At 40.0% G+C, this 16,672-nt stretch overlaps 2 protein-coding genes across 4 annotated transcripts in view; one reads left to right on the forward strand and one right to left on the reverse strand.

The window, feature by feature from the left end:
• The first annotated feature begins 51 nt into the window (after positions 1-51).
• Positions 52-4,479, forward strand: LOC309718566 (3-oxoacyl-[acyl-carrier-protein] reductase FabG). The gene is made up of 8 exons (XM_082553939.1): positions 52-143; positions 383-553; positions 1,542-1,720; positions 2,903-2,996; positions 3,111-3,180; positions 3,276-3,312; positions 4,004-4,067; positions 4,225-4,479. The coding sequence occupies exons 1-8, from the start codon at positions 120-122 to the stop codon at positions 4,381-4,383; spliced, it is 798 nt and encodes a 265-aa protein (XP_082410065.1). The 5' UTR covers positions 52-119; the 3' UTR covers positions 4,384-4,479.
• A 199-nt stretch (positions 4,480-4,678) lies between these two features.
• col27a1b (collagen, type XXVII, alpha 1b) overlaps positions 4,679-16,672 on the reverse strand; it is a 68,322-nt gene continuing 56,328 nt past the window's right edge. For all 3 annotated transcript variants that reach the window (XM_082553937.1, XM_082553936.1, XM_082553938.1), the window contains 20 exons: positions 16,009-16,065; positions 15,866-15,919; positions 15,707-15,760; positions 15,543-15,596; positions 15,349-15,402; positions 15,160-15,267; positions 14,976-15,083; positions 12,410-12,517; positions 12,266-12,319; positions 10,775-10,837; positions 10,558-10,611; positions 10,420-10,455; positions 9,899-9,916; positions 9,728-9,763; positions 9,070-9,096; positions 8,906-8,971; positions 8,551-8,719; positions 8,343-8,452; positions 7,201-7,419; positions 4,679-6,168 (listed from right to left, as the gene is read on the reverse strand). In XM_082553937.1, the coding sequence (XP_082410063.1) occupies positions 6,022-6,168; positions 7,201-7,419; positions 8,343-8,452; positions 8,551-8,719; positions 8,906-8,971; positions 9,070-9,096; positions 9,728-9,763; positions 9,899-9,916; positions 10,420-10,455; positions 10,558-10,611; positions 10,775-10,837; positions 12,266-12,319; positions 12,410-12,517; positions 14,976-15,083; positions 15,160-15,267; positions 15,349-15,402; positions 15,543-15,596; positions 15,707-15,760; positions 15,866-15,919; positions 16,009-16,065 (1,596 nt within the window). In that variant the 3' untranslated portion in view covers positions 4,679-6,021. The remainder of the gene's footprint in view (positions 6,169-7,200; positions 7,420-8,342; positions 8,453-8,550; positions 8,720-8,905; positions 8,972-9,069; positions 9,097-9,727; positions 9,764-9,898; positions 9,917-10,419; positions 10,456-10,557; positions 10,612-10,774; positions 10,838-12,265; positions 12,320-12,409; positions 12,518-14,975; positions 15,084-15,159; positions 15,268-15,348; positions 15,403-15,542; positions 15,597-15,706; positions 15,761-15,865; positions 15,920-16,008; positions 16,066-16,672) is intronic.

The following is a 16,672-nucleotide window of genomic DNA, read 5'->3' on the forward strand; positions in this document are numbered from 1 at the left end:
CCGTGAGAGTCCGCTTAACATCTTGTAGTCCTAAGAACTAGTTTGAATTACAAATGACTTATTGCGTCACATTGCGTCATCAATAGTGGACAACTGTCACGCGGACCCTGGTAGAAATCATGGCTACAGGTGATGCGTTTAAAGTAAGTTTATTGCCTTGCGTGGGTTTACAGTCCTTCATGGTTGCTCATTTATGAGTTTGGTCATGTATTTATTATTATTCATTTATTTTATCCAGGCGAAAACTCATTGAGAGTTACATTTAACTTCCAAGAGGGACCTGGCTAATAAGGGCAACAAAAATGAACGAAATCCGGGCTTATTTCTGCAAGTTAAGATACCTTGGAGAAAGACTTGGAAGTGTTTTTGCTGTGCATTGTAGGTGTCATCTCTGAAGGGGAAAGTGGCCCTGATAACAGGCGCCAGCTCGGGAATTGGAGCCGGTACGAGCGTCCTGTTCGCTAAACTCGGAGCTCTGCTGGCTCTGAACGGCCGCGATGTGGAAAACCTCAACAAAGTAGCCAAAGAATGCACAGACTGTGGAGCCGACGAGGTACATAACGTAGTATGCTTCATATATATATGCACACACTTCCATAATGTAGTTGAATAAACACAAGTTGGATGCTGTAATAAAAATATTATACTTTTATACATTTTCTAGCGGTTGGTACAACCTCCTGTGACCTCCTGGTGGTCAATTTAATGACCAACAGCAGGTCAATTTAATGAGCAGAACTAAGTTATTAAACAATTTTAGTGTTTGTAACTACATCAGAATTACAAAAACAAGCATAGAGATGCATATACCTACTTACTGTATACTTTGTAAGTTACACCTTACTAGTAGCTTTTTTGCCTTCACAACTACCTTAAATCTTCACGGCATAGATGCAAGAACATACAGGAAACATTTTGGAGATTTTGGTCCATATTGACTTGATAGTGTCAGACAGCTGCTGCAGGTTGGTCTCCTGCATGTCTATTTTACAAATCTCCCATTTCACCACAATGCCAGAGCTCATCTGTTGGACTCTGGTCATTTTGGAGGGCATTTGAACAAAGTGCAAAGTCATTTTCATGTTCAAAGTGTGTCAAGAAAACACTATTACACCTTCAGCAGCAGCCTGAACCTTTGATGCTATGCAGGATGGATCTGTGCTTTCATGTTGTTTACGCCAAATTCTGAGCCTACCATCCAAAGCAGCAGGAATGGCACCTGCTGTGGTACCCTGTGTGGTCTTCTGCTGTGGTAGTCCATCTATTTCAAGGTTTAATGTGTTGCATTTAGTAATACTCTAAATACTCAGAGACTGACTAATTAGATATTTGCATTGTAACTAACAAAGTGACTGGTGAGTGTAAAGAAGCAGTTTTTAAGGCTGGTGCCACTATTGTTATTACTTGACCATTATTTGTGCCATTAACAAAACAGTTTGTTCTGTATTTACTGTTACTTTAGTGTTGAAGGCATACATTTTTGTCAACTTTATAACTAATTTAAAAACCAGTTCTTAATGAAAGGTTGTGTGTGCATGCAGCCTCTACTCGTTCCTGGAGACCTGACTGATGAGGAGATTGTAAAAAGCACGGTGGAGAAAACTATCGCTCACTTCAGCCGGCTGGATGTGCTGGTCAACAGTGCTGGCATACTGGCAATGGGCAGCATCGAGACAACAGACCTGGCTCAGTATGACAAGGTCATGAACGTTAATGTGAGGTAGGAGACCTGGCTTTATGTAGGAGATGTATTGGTGTCAGTTTCACAAAGCCATATAGTTGTTGATTATCAGAATCAGAATCAGAATACTTTATTGATCCCTGGGGGAAATTATTTTTTGTTACAGTGCTCCATTTTAAACCAACATTAAGACAAGACAGACAATACACTAACTAAGAATAGTACAATATATACATATATATAAATACATACATACATACATAAGTCACTCATAAATAATAGTTGGAAAAGAAACATGTGTAGTTGTAGCAGCAAACAGTGTGTTAAGTGGATGCGTTGTACAGGGAGATGGCCACAGGCAGGAATGATTTCCTGTGTCGTTCAGTGGTGCTTTTCGGTAATCTCAGTCTCTCACTGAACGTGCTCCTGTGACTGACCAACATGTCATGGAGTGGGTGGGATTAAAGAAGAGGTTAAATATAAAACTGGGAAAGAGAAATCATTTATTACATGGCACTCTTCATATATTAAGAATATCTTTATAATAATGATACTTGTCAACCTGTGAGGGTATTTTTTAAGATGCTGCATTTGAATACAACTGAATATGATATTTATTTTATTTAAATATTCTAAACTGTACGTGACGTTTAACAGTTAATATTTTATTATTTTGTGAGCAGTTTAGCAGTGCTTTCTCTTTAACGTGTGCATGCGTGCTTGAAAAGTAGAATTAAGCATGTTTAACCATTTTTCCACACCATGGACACAATGAAGCTGCATGTATGAAAATGTGAGGCTGTTAAAATATAAAATGTTAAACAATTGATAAGAACACGGTATCCTTTTGAAGTCGATTTTTTTACATACTTAGGATGGCCAATCCTTCTAATGTAGGATCCATTTAGTCCTACATTAATTCTATTGTGCTGTAAAAACAGGTTGGAATTCACAAGCAGAAAGTGAATTCTGTGCAAATACAGATTTAACACTGCCATTATCGACAGGAACATTATCTCAGTAGAACCATTCATCAGCTGTCTAGACTGGATGTAGCCTGATTAATGTAGGCCTTGGTGAGATACTGCTTTTACTACAATGGTGAAGCCAATCACAGATGTCAGGATGTTAACTGACCAAGCACTGGTTATTATACTGAGTCATAACTGCATATTTAATGTTCAAAGACTTTTAAAAGTAATTTTAGTTCATATATTACAGATCTATATACCACCTGACCCAACTTTGTGTACCGCACCTGATCAAGACCAAAGGCTCCATCGTCAATGTATCCAGTGTGAACGGACAGAGATCAGTGGGTACTCTGCATGTAGACGCAATATTTAAACAGCACCATCCATATGAAATATCTTTATGAACTTGTGTGTTATAAAGCATCTTCAAAGAAGTGTAATTTTTCTCTCTGTAGTTCCCTGGTGTGTTGGCCTATTGCATGTCCAAGGCTGCTATTGATCAGTTTACACGTTGCATAGCACTTGGTGAGCTCTTTATTACCTTCATGTGGACAGCAATATAAAAGTTTGCATTGGCATATAAGAATGGCCCATCATATAACTACTTTTTTAAATTTCAGAGCTGGCATCAAAGCAGGTTAGAGTGAACTCTGTCTGGTAAGTGCAATAAACATGTTATCGTTGCACAGGTTCAGATTTATGATCACATTCATTTCTCATTCTTCTTTTAATAAGAAGTTTTTCAAACGTGCAGTGCGGCCCTTCACATTTTCAGATTTTCAGCGGATAGTGCTGATAAAAGTGAAAATAGTGAAAATAGCACAAGCAAAGTGGGCATCATATGCCTCCTGCCTGCTCTAACGATGCAGCACCCTGGTTTAAACCAAACAAAGAATTTGACATCTCAAGCAACTCCCGTGGGCGGCTGTGGCTGAGGTGGCACAGCAAGTCATTTCCCAATTGGAACGGTCAGTGGATCAATCTGACTCATCCAGCCTCGTGCCGAAGTGTTCTTAGGCACCCCTGATGCATCCATCGGAGTGCGAGTGTGCGCGCCACTGTTACAAAGTGCTTAGAAAGCACTGTGTGATTTTGTGTGTGATTGGGTGGATGGAACTTGCAGTAGAAAGTGCTTTGAGTGCTCAACTGAATAGAAAGGTGTTGTATAAGTATCAGTCCATTTACCTGCTGCTGTGTGCTACAAAGAAGGGGCAACTTCAAACTCCTGAACTGGTTCTCCAAACTTTTTCAAGAGTCCATGTGTGAAAACTGCTTTCAATTCTGTGCTGTTTGACTGTCCAAAACTCTGATGGGGAGAAAAAATTCATTTCTGATTTTATTTGTTCAGTCCTGGTGTGATCATCACCGATGTCCACAAGAGAGCGGGACTAAATGACGAACAGTATACCCAGGTAATATTTACTGTATTCAGCTGAATAAATATGTATAGAATCTCAGTCATGCAACTCAAGTCATCTCAAATGTGAGGATCTATTTCTTTAACTTTTTTTAGCAACAGAACCAAAAGTGTAGCATTATTTTCTTATTGTTTTATGTTTTTACCACCAGTTTCTTGATAAGTGTAAGCAGACCCATGCCCTCGGTCGACCAGGCGAGGTGGAAGAAGTGGCCCACAGCATTGCTTTCCTGGCATCTGATGCTGCCAGCTTCATTACTGGAGTCAACCTGCCAATTGATGGTGGCCGTCATGCCATGTGCCCGAGATAAGACCGTGTATGTACAGCATCCTGTACAAACATGGTCTTAACTGGTCTTATCAACACCCATACAGCACTCTGCTAATATAACACTTTTAAACCTGGAGTCTGTGTTTTTGAATTGCGTAAGACTGCAGTAACATTGCCCCTAATGGCATTAAAATTTAAATGATGATGAAAGCTGCTAGAGAAAAAAGACATCACAGACACCATTTACCTTCATCTGTACAATGGTAGTAGTGGCTGGCACGACATCAAATTTCCAGGTGTGAAATGAACAAAAGGAAAGTAAAGTGTCACAAACAGGCAGTTTAAATGCATTTATTTTGTTGCGTTTGAAAATTTTCCTTTGAAGAAAAACTCGGAAAGCTACTTATCAACAAAGCTTTCAGACTTTTTATCGAATTACCTATCGAGGCGTTAGACTTAAACGTCTGTGCAGACCAAAACAATATTAGCTTGTGTACCATGGTAGTTAAGAGTTGTATAGTGTAAAAACAAAAAAAATATCCTCTGAGTCGTTATCATTATTGCATATTTCAGTAAGAACCTTTAAACCTCCGAATGACAAAAAAATAAAATACAATCCTAAAACGGTGCCTAGTTTGAAGATTTTAAATAATCTTTAAATAGAATCCACTGATAATAAATGTTGCATAGCTATACATTTACATTTTGACAAACTGAAATTATTTTGTCAGAATCATACAAAGAATATTGAAAACGGTAATACCTTGAAAATATAATTTAAGAAATTTGGCCTGTATGTATACGTAACAGTCTTCCCTTTAAAAGCACAGACCTAGCTTTGCTGACAAGAGTTTATCATACGCGTGTCGACTGCGGCAGCACCAGGTGTCACCTCTGTGTCATCCCAGATCATATCAGGCAACGACTTGTTTTGCTGCGGGATGGGAGGAACAGAACGAGGTAGCATCTTGACACTTTTTTTTTCAGTTCACACGAGAAATCTTTGCTCCACCTTGACATTTAAGGCACCCCACAGCAGTTATTTGTGTGAAGATATCCGCATAAATGTGGTGTCTCGTAGCACTTGACAGTTAATAGAGGCTCAAAAAGACTTACCTGGAGACTGTGTGTGTGTGCTTGAAGCACACTATACCTGAATGAGTGATATGACATTGATACGGTGTATCCTTAAAGGCTGTGTAACAATAACTATTGCACTTTATCTTACAATATACAGTACATATACATGTTTAAATAATACTTAAACGTTGAAAGAAGGAGTAACTGAATTTGAACTGTTCTGTATTTCCATACAAGTCAGACCGTGAAGAAACTATGATACACCGTGGTCTGAGAGATGACAGAAATGAGACGTTCATAATACTTCCTTCCAAAAGGGGCATCCAGGTCTTGTGTCACACAAACAAGTCTCTAACAAAAGGAGCTTATTGTGTTGCATATGCTGATTAGTGCCAGAAGTCTTATCTCTGCGATTCCAACGGGCCTTCTTTATCTGGCGCCCCTCCTGTTTCTGCAGTCCAAGCATATTTTGGGGAGAAAAAAAATGGGAGGTTGTTTTTTTTGTGTTTTTTTCTTTTTTGCAAATCACTGAAGTGCTGTTCTCCCTAATCCAAAATCTTCCATGAAGTCACTGCTTTTAGGAGCGTGCCACAGTCATTTATAAGAAGCACACAGGTCCAACCTCTAGGTGATAGTGTGCCCCGGGCTCTGCAGTTGGGAGGTTGTGCACATCCACTATGGGGAGTAAGTTTGGATCCTGGCTCTGGAAGATAAAATGCGTCTGATGCCAGCGCCCATCCTTGATCTGAAAGCCAGATTTGCATAGTGTTATGGGATATAATCACAAAATTGCATGAAAGAATCAGTTCTCCGTCGCCTGGCGTCATTTCTATATTGACACAATTTTATCAGCTCATTTTCAGATATCCATCACTGTCTTCAAAACCAGTGCAAAAAGAGGTAAATGGAATTTAACTGGGCCCCTCACTGAAAAAGCAGTCTATTCTCGATAATCCTCAGACGTCACTGGGAATAATTTTAATTGGAATGACTTTCTACCAAAGAAATGCTCCTTCCAGAAACTACTGACAAAGAGTTTTGTGGATTATCCAAAGTAACCGGGACAGGATTTATGGAAAGAAGGCTAATGCTGCATTCCTTTTTTTGAGCACATCAAACCAAACTGCATTAACCCACAAAATATTAGGTTGAATATTGAAGAATGGAACTGGGGTGAGAAGGTGATTAGCTTTGTGAAGCATGAAGGCTTAAAGAAAAAAACTAAACAAAAAACTTGGTTAACCAGTATCTCTGTATAACTGATGAAACAGCCAACTGGCTGTTAAAACATTAAGTTATGTTTTTAGAGGAACTTGTCATAAAGTCTTTAAAGCACGTGATGCTCTATAACAGCGGTCCCCAACCTCCGGCCCACGGACCGGTACCGGTCTGTGAGTCATTTGGAACCGGACCGCAAGAGTTGAGGCTCGGGTGTGAAATTTATGGTTTTCAACGTTATTTTTTTTTAGTGTTTTTATCATTAACTCGGTTTCCCTGGGTCTTTTCCTGTCTTATGAATGAATCTTCTTTTTTTGGTACCGGTGCTGGTTTTATTTTGTTGTATTTATCCGCGACACCTTAAAGGCCGGTCCGTGACAATATTGTCGGACATAAACCGGTCCGTGGTGCAAAAAAGGTTGGGGACCGCTACCCTAAAAGGAAAAAAAAAACATTTTTTGCTTTGTACAAAAAACCCCAACATACATTAATAATACAATTAAGACCAAAGTACTGAGTATTGCATTGACTTCAGTGCCATAACGGTAACGACGCATACCCAGCAGTCATCTCTGGGTATGAGCGGCTGCAGGAGGTCTCCTGCTCCAATCCTCTCCCCTGTCCAGGCCTTGAAGCTTACAGCTGTGGATGAACGTTGCAGTGAAGGCCCTGCTGCCCACACAGACATGTTGAGGCAGTGAATGATGATGTGCTGCACAGCCTCAGTGCTCAAAAGGTGGATGAAGTTCATCTGGATGCGACCGACCCCGGTGTCCAACTATAAAGTAAGTAGATTTTTCTCAATGCATTTAAATGTGAAAAGGTCAAGTTCAGAATCTGGACGACGAGGTGTTATGACAAACTAATTTGCTGTATACTGAGTGTATTGGCTTCATCTTACATCATTTACTCTTTTTGACCATGATTTTTGAAGTAAATGTACTATAGTACGTTCAGAAAAGCAGTTAAACTAAGATAAATGATAGCAACCCCTAACAATTGTTAATTTACAATTAAAAATAACCAATTGTTAGTCTTTCTAATGGACAGACTTGAGCACAATCTGTTTGGATGTTGATAACAGACTGCAGCTCTGCTATGAATCTGAATGAGGTACATCTGGATCACAGATTGTACCTTAATTATGACTATCTAACCCTGTTATTATATTCACAGTTTACCAAGGAAATAGATCAGTCCATATTTGTGTTATTGTGTGCCATTCGGTGTTTTGTTGCAATATCTTCAAGCTGAAATGACAAAAGAATCAGTGGATAAAGGGTATTTTCAGAGTCTGAGGATTTACCTGCCAACTCAGTGTGTGTTTGATGATGACTTGGCCAAGTCTGAAGACCAAATGTGATGCCTTAAGATTCACTACGACTGTGATCTTTCCAAATAGTCCTAGAGTTTATTGTGCAGAGCCAGAAATTGAACAGCTGTGCTCCTTTATTTATTGCACGAGTGTCATTATGCACACACATGGCCCATCTTAAACCCCAAGCCTCTCTACTTTTTCAGAAATCTTTCTGAAGCCAACACGAGGAAAACATTTTCCACAAGGACACAAGTGGATTTGATATTTACCCACCGTCTGCATAGTATTCAAAGCAATCTTGTCTGTATCTAAGTGACATGTATTTACATTTTACAGGATATTTTATCTAGCTGAGGCAAATGGATACAAATAGATAACCTAACCTTGGAAACTGTGAGAGGCTTCAGGCAAGTTTGTCCTCCACCAGTGAAGTTGCAAGTCACCTCAATCATGTCAGCTACGCATCCGAGGTTTGGATCAATCCAGTAAGTGCCTTTCAACATGAAGGAAGGATGGGAGAACAACCCTTAACTACATAAACAGAGACCATATGTGCGCAGAAATGATGGTCCTGTTTAAATATTTCCTCACCGTCATACATCTTCTGCTCACAGTTGTAGAGATCTCTGCAGATTCGGGCAGGATTGTCGTGGGTTCCCAGCGGGTTCTTAAGACTCTGGATCAGAGTGCTGAGATGCTGCAGCATCTTAAATATCTCATTGCCCTGGTCTAACATGGGCAGGTCCATGCTCGGATAATTCTAATTTGCACATAAATAAATCACTTGAGGTTTTGAAATTTGTCTTTAAGTACATGAAACTTCATTTCATTGTTAACTGTTGGTTTATTTGTAGCTATTCTTGAAAACTGTGATAGTCATGACTATATTCTGTACTGCTGCAGTGACCCAATTAACTTTAGCTGCATAGTTTCCATCAATACAAACCTCTTGTCTCAGTGCAGCATGAGAATCAATAATGTCTTGAAAAGCAGCACCGAGGGCTTCATTTCTCTGCCAGAAAAAAAAAGTAGCAAGGCATGAAGGTAACTTGCATTATGTGATTAATCCCAGAAAAATCCAGTTTAACAAAACAGGTGAAACACACTTACAAGTGAAAGGGCAGAACTGGGACGCCCCTAGAAAACAACAGAAAAAAACCTGTTATATTACAACTTATTTTGTCTTATCTGCATTTATGTAACAACAGCCGTTTAGTGCATTTGTGTTCATGAAACAGTTCTGTAAATCCTGATCTACCCTGTCGGTGGTGGTGTTTAATTTTCTCCCAACGTGCAGATAAGACACAATCATGAATGCAGAGGAAATGAGGCATGAAAAAGCAGGAAATAAAGCGTATCAAATGCAGAAAAGAAAAGCTGCTAGCCAAAAGCTATTTGTATTAGATCACAGTGGGGGGAAAAGCAGGTGTAACTAGTTAGATTATCCTGTAAATAGCACCGTATGTTTATAGTTTAAAGTGTACATGTACAAATGACTTTTTACTCTTCAAATTATTTTCCAGCAGACTTAAAGGGAATCCCACGTTTTCCTACTTTTTACTCTCAGCGTGTCTCAGTCTGTTCTCCCACTAAATCATCCTGTCTTTGCCAGAGATCAATTAATTTATTTATATTTTCTGGAAAATACAAGTCATCCATTTCAACTAAACATAATTTTCCCTGGCATTTCCCCCCACACGCATGAAACATCAAAATCAACCCCAGATTGTCTGAAACAGAAATCTGCCTTAGAAAAAGAAGAACTCACGGTTGGTCCAGGTGGTCCACGAGGACCAGGAGATCCCTAAAAAGTTCCATTCACACATTAGGCTTCAAAATATTTATAACTTGGCTTTTATAAAAAGTGATTAAGGTCATTTATTTCTTTTCATGCTTTAAAAAAGTAATGTAAAAGCTACAGATATGATTAATTACTCACTCTAGGTCCCTGCGTCCCCTGTTAGAGAGATGAAAGCAATACAATCAATATAAGTGCAGAGACGACTTTATATTATCTTGTACAGTGTAATGGCATCTTAGTGCTACCAATTCAACAGACAGTCTTTATCTACTGTATTTTGAATTGCCCTCTTGCTTCTTTGCAAGCCTACACTCAGAAATCCTATTTCCACACAGCAAATCCTATTTCCACACAGCAAACCCATACATGAATGTTGTTGGCGTTTTAAGAGTGAGGTTGCGAATTATCCCTGTGTATGAGCACTCAACAAACCTCTTAAAAAGCTTGAGAGGAGCAAGCAGCCAACATTTATCACCCTGACAGGATTTCCACAGCAGCTAAGTGTCACTGTGAGTGTAACAACAAACAGTGGAACACAATAGGAAATGAAAAGTCCTGAGGGCAAAGGAGGCTGAGCGGTGTGCTGTCTCCATACTAAGTATCCTATTCTGTGCTCACAGTAAAGACAGAAAAGGATTCATCAAAACAGCGCCACGCACCGTCTCCCCTCGACTTCCTTTGTCACCCTGGGGTCCCTGATAGAGAGAAACAAGACAAAGGATCACTCCATCATTGCCAAAAAACCAGGGAGAAGTCACATAAAGCTTGGCACATGGGATGACATACGAGGTACATACAGGATGACCGCTGGGGCCAATGATGCCAACGGGGCCCAAAGCACCCTCCATACCCTGGAAAGCAGAAGCATGTAAGTGACTGAGGACGGATGATGTAGCATCTGATGAAGCGGTACTTAATTTTCATGCCAAGTGTGCAGTTTGTGAGAGTTCAGTGCACAGAAATTGGCTGAAATACTGCACCAAGTTGCCAAACTACCGTTAATCTTCATCTTACCATCAAACCACGTGGTCCTTTTGGTCCCTGTATTCCTGCTGGGCCAGTGTCTCCTGGAGGTCCCTAGAAACAAGCCCAAGAAAAAAAAGACAATAGTATTTGTATTTCTTTGTCTAAACCAAACATGTTATTTAAAGTAGTGAGAACACATCCAAAGCTGTGTGCTACATGTGGGAAACTGGATGATGGGAAACCCTGATTCTCATGATATTGTCTGATGTTGATATGTTTAAACAGCTATATGCCAGTTTTAAACTGTCCTCCATCACCATTAAAGCTGCTGAAGAAATGTCTCTAGCTGCAATTCATTAAGAAGCAGGTCTAAGATTGTGTCTGTGTCAAAGCCCCATGTGCATTAAATTTATACATCTACTATTATAATAGTCATTTTATAATATTAATACAGTAAAATAATGTTTTACCGCACTATACAGATCAGCAGATTATTTTCTCAAACAAACAAAACGATGTTTTTAATATCAGGTTTAAAAGGTTGCTTTAGAAATTTTGTGTGGATTTACCTTAGATTGTGTAAAAAGCAACTTAGCTTCAAGGTGTTAGCATCTCTTTTTTTGCAGAGGTAAGAGTACAAACAAACACTACATCAATTAGGCAGCTTTTTAAATTAATAAACAGTTATTCTTCAAGTATGTAAGTTGTTAAAAATTACTTTTTTAAACGAGCAGTCTGGAATCTAAAGCTAAGCGGTTTACAAGCACAGAACACAGCAGCGCAGAATATTCTTATAAATCTAAAGTTTGGTTTCACAAACATGGAGGTGCTTTTACAGATGTGCTATTTCAAACATTTATCCAACAGGTGAACAGCACATGCGCTGACAGTTTTCCTTTTAAATATGTATATAAAAAAGGAGTAAATGGTTTGAAGCACAGTGTTTTACAGAAGCCCTGACCATAAAAAGTGCCATTACAAAAACACTACATTTTACACTTATTACAGTTATCAATATTGTTGACATTACAAACGTAACATCACTCCAGAACTTGTCATGCTTTAACTATTCTTGCCCATTTCTTCTGAGTAAGAACGACCATTATAAACTCTACCGAGCACCGGCACAAAGCTCATGCGCTCGACACTCCTGTTCAACTCCCCACTGCAGGAAAATATCCAACATCACTCTCAGGGTTTTAAATTAAAGACTCAGACTCCAATAAAGCCTATTCTGTTTCTTCAGCTTGTAATGATATATACTTCAGCAATGCTGTAAGTAAAACTTATGGTGTAGCAGATGTCATCCTGAGGCATGTTACAGTAATACCAAACAGCTTTCATGTCTAATATTTCCAAAAATCATATAATATTATGCAGCTCTCGACAACTTAAGACTAAAAAAGTTTTTCAGCCTTAAGGTGACTTAAACCCACAAATTACTTTAATAAGCCTATTCTAAAGGTTAAAAACTTTATTCAGTCTAAAAATGTTGGCCTGAGGTCATCACTTCTAAATGGAGAATGCGTAGAAGCTTACCTTTGGTCCAAAGAGACCAAACACCCCCGGAAATCCTTGTTCACCAGTATCCCCCTAATAAAAAAGAAGGAAGGGAAAGTATGGATTTTATTCCCTAGCAAAAGAATGCTGTCCTATAAAGGAATTTGAGTTGTCAGCCCTCACCAGTTGCCCTTTAACTCCCTGATCTCCTTGTTTTCCTGGTAATCCCATCCCGCCAATGGATCCTCTCTTCCCTGCTGGACCAATTTGTCCTGGGAGCCCCTTCTCGCCCTATAGAAGAAATGCAATCACACGAGAATCGTTTTTACATCCATGCCATAACCTCTATATAGATACTTTAACAAAAATACAGAAGTATTTAGTAGTATTTAGTATTTAGTATTTATTTATTTATTGTCATTGTCAAGAACAATGAAATTGCGTTTGGGGCTTCCATACAACCCAAAAAAAAGAAGAAAATAATAAATACCCCTTAAAACCCAAGTGTACATATTTAACCCAGTGTGACTCCAATGCAATAAGACAATCCTTAGCAATAATGTTCGTAGAAATTCAGACAAAGACCTGAGAAACATGACAAAATACAACAATGCAACCCATTCAATATTATTCTACTGTGAGATATGATATCAGATATGATAGTTATCTATTTAAGAAAGGGGGGGGGGGGGGGGGGGGGGCAAAGATATGATGCACCAATGCAGACCAGTTCATTGCTATTAAGAAGTTGGATATGGTTATTGTCCGTGAGAGGGGGGCAGAGAGTTCAGGAGCCTCACAGCCTGTGGATACAGGCTGTTGGCCAGTCTGGATGTTCTGGCCTGTATAGACCTGTACCTTCTCCCTGAGGGCAGCAGATGGAAAAGGTGGCGCGCAGGGTGATGTTGGTCCCGCAGGATACTGTGCACCCTCCTCAGACAGCGAGTGGGGAAGATATTACTGGTCTCTGGCAGACTTGTTCCAATAATTCTGCCAGCTTCTTTCACCACCCGCTGGAGTGCTTGCTGATCGGCCTTGGTGCAGCTGGGGAACCACACTAGAAATCCATACGTCAGAACGCTGCTGATGGCACAGTTGTAGAAGTTCAACATCAGAGATCTGGGAATGTGTGCGCTCCGCAGTCTCCTCAGGTAGTAGAGGCGCTGTTGGGCCTTCCGTACAACTGAGGTGATATGGTTGCCCCAGGACAGGTCCTCGGTCACAGTTACCCCCAAGAATTTAAAACTGCTCACCCTCTCCACCGCCTCACTGCCAATGAAGAGAGGCAGATGGTTGTTATGACCCCTCTTCCGGAAATCTACAATGATCTCCTTGGTCTTTTTGGTGTTTAAGACCAAGTTATTGTCGTGGCACCATGACTCTAGTTGTTGCACCTCTGTCCTATAGTTTGTCTCATCATTGTTGGATATAAGTCCGAGCACTGTAGTGTCATCTGCAAACTTAACAATGAGATTGGACGCGCAGGAGGAAATACAGTCATGGGTGAAGAGAGTGTATAGCAGAGGGCTCAGAACACACCCCTGAGGGGCACCGGTGTTGACCACAAGGGTGGAAGAGGTGTTCTTACCCACTCTGACACTCTGTCTACGGTTAGTGAGGAAGTCCACAATCCAGTTGCACAGAGAGGAGTTAAGTCCCAGTTGGTGGAGTTTGGGACGGAGTTTGTATGGCCGGATGGTATTAAAAGCCGAGCTGTAGTCTACAAAGAGGAGCCGTGCATAGGTGTTCCTGTGTTCCAAGTGCTTCAGTAATGTGTGCAGCACTGTGGCGATCGCATCCTCGGTTGACCGGTTCTCCCTGTATGCAAACTGGTGCGAGTCCAGGGATGGTGGAAAAGCAGCTCTGATGTGTTTAATGACCAGTCTCTCCAGGCATTTGGCGGGAATGGGGGTGAGTGCCACAGGTCTGAAATCGTTCAGACATGTGACATTTGACTGTTTTGGGATGGGAACGATGGTTGCTGCTTTGAAACAGGATGGTACCAGTGAACAGGACAACGAGGTGTTATATATAGAGGTGAAGAAGTCACTATAGTTCAGCGAGCACCTACTTCATGTTTTCTGTGATAAGGCACTGCTAATTGCATTTAGTGTGGTCCCTAATCATGTAGCAAGTATCAGTAGCAAAACTTAACCTAAAATACAGTTGTGCTGGCCTGTTGCTTTCTCGTTTGGGTGCCCCTTAAATCGGTTTAGATTTAGATGCAGAAGAACCAAGCTACAGTTCATCAAAACTTGGCATGTTTATGTTTAGATCATCACATATAACAAAATTAGAATGCAACTTGATGCCCTGAGTGGGGCAGCGAGGTGAAAACTGTCCAATGCTTCAGATCTCATAAATACAGCCTCTCTGTTTGTCTTGCATATTTGCATCTTATATAATATTTGCAAGGACATGCAAACAAAAACTGTGGCAATTCATTGATACTTTCCAACACAAACTTCCCGACATTATTGCAATGGATAGTAGGTCTTCTGAGAAACAGTATAAAGACTTTATGCAGCATTCAGCCTTTGAAATTACATAAGGCTCCACATATAAAGGCAGCATTATGTTGCTGAGGGAGGCATTTATAGCAGATTAAAAGCTTTCTGGCAATTACGAGTAATATCAGCAACAATTTTGCCTGCACTGCAGTCTATAAAGATTCTTATGCTGTTAACATGTTCCTTATGAATATGATCAAAGCCAGGCAAGCTGTCAAGCATCATTTCATCATCATCACCTTTGGACCAAAGGATCCTTGATTTCCAGGAAGCCCTGTTACACCCTTTTCACCCTGCTGCCCAGGTTTTCCAGGAAAGCCCACGTTTCCATCTTCTCCTTGCTCCCCCTAAATACAGGAGGCAATCAATGAGCAATATTTTCTTTTCATTCAATGAAACAGGCACCACTGACAGTGTCTTCACCTTAACGCCTTTACTTCCATCTATGCCAGGCTGGCCATCCATACCAGGTGGACCCTCAAGTCCCTCCCTCCCAACAACCCCACGTGGACCAGTGGAGCCCTCGGGACCCTTGGACGATCAGAAAACTTTATGTTAATGTTTAAGTTAAGGTTTCATTATATAAGCAGACAAGGAGTTTGTCCAACTCACTGGTGGCCCTTTGGTACCAGATGCACCTCTTGCCCCTGATTTTCCTTTCTGACCCTGAAACACAAAGAATTCATGTCAAGGTTCAGACATGGGTACATAAAAGAAAATACAGTAATAATAATATCCCAGTAATATTGGAAGAGGTGATTAAGTTACTCATAAATGTAAAATCTTGCAACTATTTATGTCCTTACTTGGTCACCTTTGGATCCTTTCAGTCCTGGTTGTCCCTTTGGTCCAGGTTTCCCCTGAAATGATTATTAGTGTTTGATTTAAAGATTGCAGTTTTTTTTATGGACAATTTTACACAATATTCATACAACTGAGTTTTACAGTTTACAAGAAAAAGTATACTTACAGGAAGGCCAGGGGCACCAGGATCCCCTCTTGCTCCATCAAAACCTATTTGACCCTGAAAATGTTTATTTTCTTCATTTCAATGCTGATTTTAACCCCGTTTGCACCAAAAATAATGTAAAAAGAGGAGCATATCACTTTTTTTTAAAACTTTACTTACAGTCTGCCCTGGGTCACCTGGTTCTCCTCTCTCTCCTCTGTCTCCAGGACGGCCCTGGATTAAGATTGGAAAACATAATAAACAATCAGGAAGAGCACACAGAGAACCAGCACTTGAAAAACTGCTAAATCTCGGAAACTCACTCTGTCACCTTCAGGACCTGGGAGACCTTCTAATTTACTGTCATCCCCCTGTTCACCCTAATTGAGCAACATAGAAAAAAAAACAACTGCAATCAGTAGATTTTCCCTTAAATCCAGCAGTCTTTGCAAAATCAATGCATGCTTTGTTTGAAACACATGGCTTGCTCTCTTTATATGGATGGCAAATCATTACATGCACTATTACCCACAATGATTCCATTTTACATAAATGGAGCCAATATTTGTTCCAGGGTCTTTATGAGATTCATTAAACAATAGCCACAGATATGTGTATAATTTTAATAGGTATGTGCTGTGCATGTATCAAATGAAATAAATAATTGAAGAGCCCAGAAAGGAAAATAAAAAGCTGAAGTATAATTAGGGCTGAGCAGGGGCCAAGTAAATGAACGAAAATGTACTGTAGCAAAAATGATAAAAACAGAACTGTGACAGATCTGTATTTATCTGCACTATTTTTTATTGACAGTCATAAATTTTGCAATCATCCATGTGATTGGATGATATTGATTTAATTAGAGCACAAGCATAGCCATCATATCTAGGATATTGGCAAAGGGAAAATGACAAATATCCACATCCAGATGGCTTCTGCCAAGGGACTAAAAAAATTGCAAATTAGCATCTCACTAAAACTGTGGTG

Source organism: Aulonocara stuartgranti, assembly GCF_965226115.1.
Source record: "Aulonocara stuartgranti genome assembly, chromosome: 12".
NCBI lineage: Eukaryota > Metazoa > Chordata > Actinopteri > Cichliformes > Cichlidae > Aulonocara > Aulonocara stuartgranti.